The 6,000-nt window shown below is 43.5% G+C and overlaps 1 protein-coding gene across 2 annotated transcripts in view; it reads left to right on the top strand.

The window, feature by feature from the left end:
* Dock8 (dedicator of cytokinesis 8) overlaps window positions 1–6,000 on the top strand; it is a 203,482-nt gene that overhangs the window by 59,300 nt on the left and 138,182 nt on the right. For both annotated transcript variants that reach the window (XM_021221815.2, XM_029531370.1), the window contains exons 3-4: window positions 845–1,020; window positions 5,378–5,449. In XM_021221815.2, coding sequence (XP_021077474.2) covers window positions 845–1,020; window positions 5,378–5,449 — 248 coding nt within the window. The remainder of the gene's footprint in view (window positions 1–844; window positions 1,021–5,377; window positions 5,450–6,000) is intronic.

A 6,000-nucleotide genomic window follows, 5' to 3' on the forward strand; every position in this document is an offset into this window, starting at 1 on the left:
TTAAGGCAGTGGTTCCTGGATCTTTGCATGCCACAGGCTAGATGTATTTTGTTTAATACAGGACTGGCAAAATGTTGCTGCATCTTAATACTATCAACTGAAGAGTAACATTGTTTCAGTTTCCCTGGGTTTCTATGCTGTCTACTCCCCCTCCCCTCCGCCCCCTCCGTGGGAGTCTGAAATGAAGATGGGACAGCTCTCCTCAGCAGATCCTCCGGGTTTGCTCACCCAGATTCAGTCCTGTGAGTTTCTTCCCAACTAGTAGTGTTTGGAAGCCTCAGCCCTGGAAGGGTTTAGCCACAAGCCTGGCTCCAGGTCAGCTGGGACTGTGTCTAAGCTGCTGGCTCCGAGCAGCAGTGTACAGCCATCTCAGGCCAAGGGAAACACTGCATCTGAGCGCACAGCCAGAGGAGTGCTGCGTTTGCCTGAGTTTCTGGAGAATTGCCCTCTTTCTCTTTTTCACTGTGTTTGGGTAAACAAAAGCATAGCCTCAGAGAGCTTTTGCAGGAGAAATTATAAAAATTCCTCAAAGCCTGTGATCTCATTTTGGATCTCCTCAGGATTCCTCATCAAGCTGCAATTAAGCCGAGAAAAATTCTGCCTTGGGGAGGGATTTTAATTACTCATCGTGTTGTGACTTGACTTAATGCTACTGCCTTTCTTTACCTCTCCTGTCACAATTGCAGTTTGACAGCTCCTCCAGTCGCTTCATTTAGGCTAAAAGTGAAAATGCTGGGTTGAAGGGGAGGGCAGGGCAGATATCCACCGCCTGCATGCCTGTGTGTCTGTCTACTCCACCAGGAAGCCTGGTGGGAACGGCCCTCTCCCCTCCCTTTCCCCCCAGCCTCAGCTGTATGAGCCCGTCGAGCCAGTGGACTTTGAAGGACTTGTGATGACACACTTAAACAGCTTGGATACGGAGCTGGCCCAGGAGCTGGGGGACCTCACCGATGATGACCTGCATGTGGCCTTCACACCCAAAGAATGTAGGACTTTGCAGCATTCTCTGCCAGAGGAAGGGTAAATTGTTTTTTGAAAATATGAGAGGGGAAGGGTGCTGATTCTGAACCTCTCCTTCCTTCCTTTCTTCCTTTCTTCTTTCTTCCTTTCTTTCTTTCTTTCTTTCTTTCTTTCTTTCTTTCTTTCTTTTCTTCTTTCTTTTTTCTTGAAACAACCATGTACTCTAAGCTGAACTCAGAGTCACAACCCTCCTGCTCCTGCCTCCGTGGTGCCTGAGTTAAAGGTACGCAGCAGCATGCCCAGCTTTGAAGGACTCTGGAAAAGAAGCAAACTTTGGATTGGGGTGGGGGAGGGGCAGGGGAGGGACTCCTGAGCAGCGGTAAAATGCGTGTGTAACGTGTGCAAGGTCTTGGATTTGATCCCTAGAATTACAAAGAAGTTAATAATTATTTTAATTTTTAAAAAAAACAAATATTTTAGGGCCTGAGGAGATGTCATGAGGACCTAAGCTCAGATTCCCCAGCACCCCCAGAAAAAGCAAGGCATGGGGACATGCATGTACTTTAACTCCAGTGCTAGAGAGGCAGAAGGTATCCCTAGGGCTTGCTGGGCAGCCAGTCTAACCACTTGGTAAGCTCTAGGTTCAGCTGAGAGACCCTCCCTCAAAACTAAAGAATTGAGGAAGATACCCAACATCTACTTATTGCCTTTGCATGCACATGTACACTCACCAGCACACGCACACACACACACACACACACATACACACACACACACACACACACACACATTTTAAAAGGAGCAAAACTACTCAATCCACTAAAATATACAGTATATATAGTATTGCTACCTAGATGTAGACAGAGTTTGTTTGCTTGTTTGTTTGTTTGTTTGTTTGTTTTGCGGTGCTGAGGACCTGGAACAGGCCTCACACACGGTACGCAGATGTACACGATTTCTAAATTGGTTTAGCCAGAGGCTTTAGAAAGCCCTGTAGGAGCTAAGACACAGTTTAAGGAATGCAATAGAATAGGGTGGGACAGTCCAAAAGAAGTAAAGATTACAGGCCCTAGAATTGGACTGCTGGGTGCCAGCTTAGTGACCATAGGCTAGTCATATAACCTCAAGAAGCCTCATGGTCTCTATTTGCAGAGTGTCAAGAGTGTTCATAACAAGTATGGATATGCCTCTCTCAAAAGCGTTTTATGGGCCAGGAATAGCTCAGCAGAAAAGACATTTTCCAGGACTGACTCATTCAAGTTGTCCTCTGATCGCCACATATAAGTGTATGTGCATACGCGTGCGTGTACACACACACACACTCACACACACAAACATACATAAAATAAATAACATACATAAAATAAATGACTGTGAAAGAATTGTTAAGGTCTTTTATTTGTTTCTGTACAAAGGCCTGGATCAAATTAGTAACTTCAGTTTCCATGTACATTTATTGAACATCTGTTGAGTTCTGAGATTAAAAGATGAGGAAGGGAAACTCCATTCCTCTACAGAAGTTTCATGTAGGCGAGATACAGCAGAAGCAGTGTAAAATGAATATTCAAATAACTGTTGAGAGCCGTGTTGCTGAGCATGGTGTGGGCATTAGTGCTCGCTGTCCAGCAACTGTGAACTCATGTCTGACTGGAACATGGGCAGCCGTAGGATGAGCACCCCTTCCTCACTGGAGATATCAAGTGACTTTAATTTTCATTCATTTTAAACCAAAATGCTCCCTTGAACATTTTGAGTCTTCTCATTTCTCTCAGAAAGTAGAGTATGCTACACGGTACCTGCCCTCATTGCTCTGAGGTGTTTCTGTATTAGGTTGTGTTTCCACACAGGTGTTGACAACTGGGACGTAGGAAGTCCCTTGTTCTCTTCTTGAATCAGTTTTCCCTCACACAGCAAGCTAGCCATGTGTGCAGCTCTATTCCATGTTACAAATACTCGTTTCCCAAAAACCAGTCTGTCATTATTGGGGAACATTTTTTCTTACTGTCAGGCCATTTCTTCAAGTGCGGTTTGAATATTGACAACACATTTTCATCTTTGGTAGAGCTACATTATTTGTTTGTGTGAATATTTATCTTTAAATGTGGCCAGAATCTTAGAAGAACTCGTATAGAATACAGGAAGTTTAGAGGTAGAAGGATGAGGCAGCGGCAGGTGGATTTCTGAGTTCGAGGCCAGCCGGGTCTACAGAGTGAGTTCCAGGATAGCCAGGGCTACACAGAGAAACCCTGTCTCGAAATAACAACAACAACAACAACAACAGCAAAACAAAAAACAGAAGACAAAACAAAACAAAACTTTGATAAAGAAGACCGGTTTTCCTAGAGCCATTTGGTGAGTGAGATGCCTTTCTGTTGCTGTGACTTACAGGGAATGTGTGACCTCTCTTATGACTTTCAGGCAGCCTGAAAACTATCTCAGTTGTTGCCAAAGTCTTCTGTAATAAGAAAGGCAGGCAGGGAAAGCATTCTGGTTACCATGAGAGGAACCACTAGTGACTCTAAGGGACTGTCCTGTGCTACCCTCAGAAGCTATATTGAGGAGTGGTACTCATGTGCCTGAGCCTGCAGGTCCTGGTTTGGCCACTTAGTCTATGTCTTGGATTAATGTCCTTACCACCTCATTTTTCTGTACAGCAAGAAGAACAGCAGTGTCTGCCTTGTTGATTAGATACATCTTAAGTGCTCGACTCTGCCCAGTACATAGTGATGTCACCTAAGTCTTAACTAGCACAGAGTTCTTACCATGCGCCAGACACCCTTTCAAGCACTTTGCGTGTTAGCATCGAATCTTCATCGTGATTCTCTGAAGGAGGCCCTGTTATTACATCAACACTTGCTGGTGCAGAGACTGAGACAGAGAAGGGCTGGATGGTTTGCATAAGGTTACAGAGTCAATGAGGAATGGAACTGGGGGTTGGGCAGTCAGGGCCAAGAGATCTCCTATCTAGCCTTTGCAGAATTTCATCTTGGACGAATAACAGTTCCATGGGTGAGTTCTGTCCTGTCTCCTTGTGTTAGCCAGTTTCCCTTTACTGTAATAAATATCCATGATAAATCGGCTAAAAGAAGGAACATTTATTTTGGCTCACAACTTTGAAGCTTTCAGCAGCCCCTGGCTGTTTGGGCTGCGTTGCTTTGGCCCTTTAGTGGTACAGAGTATTGTGATGAGAGACTATAGCAGAGGAGAAGTAATTTGTGACCACTTCATGGCCAGGTGCAAAAGACAGAGAGGAAGAGAGCAGTGTCCCATGATCCCCTTCAGGACCTTTCATAAGACCCCACATCCTGAAGAGTTACCACTTCTCAACTAATGTCAGGTCAGAGACTAAGACATTAACAGGTGACCCTTTGGAGGTCATCCAACATCCAAATTATTCCATCCCTGTTTCACAAATGCAAAATCAAGGCTTACAGTGAAACATGGAAGGGGAGAAAGGCCAGAGGCCTCAACCCTAGGCAAAGAACTGCAAGCGGCTAAGGATGCTGAGAGCCAGAGAAGTCATCTTCTCAGGCGGCTAAGGATGCTGAGAGCCAGAGAAGTCATCTTCTCCAGGGAAGAGCACACCAATCGCTTACCCAATACCAAACGGTCATCCCAGAAAACATACATATACAAGTAACACTGTATGGACTGAGACAGTTGTGTTTATGAACACATATATGTATACACAGATATACATTTATAGGTATAACAACAATTAAAGAAAAAAAGGCCATGAGTTTGAATAAGAACATGGGAGAGTTTGGAGGAAGGAAAGGGGAAAATGATATAATCACAAAAATATTCAAATAAAAATCTTTTAGCCCTTAGGCCTATTTCTATCTCGTTCTGATGTTTCTAGCAACACCAAGAGCTTTATACTGTCACTATTTCTGATTGCAAGACTGTAAAACATACATCTCTAATGATGGATTCCTCAACAGGTATGACAGAAATCCAACACTCACTAAGCCTTCAAAGCCACCAAAGCCCAAGGCAGCTATTCTTGGCTTTCTAAATGGAAAACACATATGCCCCAACAAAAATCACACAAAAGCAAAAGGAAAAAATCACTGTTAGAAATAACTATTTGAACTTATTTTTCATGTTTGGTGTTTAAGTATAGCTGTTTCTCCCTAGGAATGGCTTACTGCCTTCAGGCAAAGATGTACTTTAGCGATTCTCTAGATCAAAGAACCTCAACAGAGCATCAAACGACAGCATATTTGTTTAATGAAAACACAAATATCATTGCCTTAGAACTACTCCATACACTTGAAACAAATGGGCAACAACATCCCTAACGCTCTTATTGACACAGATTTGAGATGGTGTTGTGTCCCTTGATTGTGGAAATGACTTATTTTATCACTTTTCCCAGTAATAACTTGTTTTATCTTATTTTTCCCCTAATTAGAGTTGAACTGGATCCTCACGTCAGAGACTGTGTTCAGACCTATATTCGAGAGTGGCTAATTGTGAACCGGAAGTAAGTTTATCCCCTCTTTATATATAAATGCTAATTTTCATAAATGTAAATTTTGTATTATTGGTGTTTTGTTTTGTTTTGTTTTGTCAAATGAAATGGCTTTTTGGAGGGGTTTTAGGGTTGCAGACAAATTGAACAGAAAACCTTAAGATCTCCCACATCCTCCCTCTCAGAGTGTCACTCGTGCTGGGCACACACTGGGCGACAAGCCAGTCCTGCCATTGCTTTTGGAGCTATATACTTGATGGCCTTTGACAAACGCATGATGGGCTTCTGCCCTTGCAGCATCAAATGAAAGGGTTTTGCTGCTGTGAGAGTCCCGACGCTCCACCTGTTTCTGCTCCGGCCTTCACTGGTCTGTGCCAGTCTTCTTCATGGTCTTGGATTTCAGCTTGCTTCATCTTGTCCCCTGGTGGCTTCATTCCTTGTTTTCCTTTTTTTTTTTTTTTTTTTTTTTTTTTTTCTATTATTTTCTTTATTTACATTTCAAATGCTATCCCGGAAGTTCCCTATACCCCACCCCCACCCCTGCTCCCCTACCCACCCACTCC

Source organism: Mus pahari, chromosome 1, assembly GCF_900095145.1.
Source record: "Mus pahari chromosome 1, PAHARI_EIJ_v1.1, whole genome shotgun sequence".
Classification (NCBI taxonomy): Eukaryota; Metazoa; Chordata; class Mammalia; order Rodentia; family Muridae; genus Mus; species Mus pahari.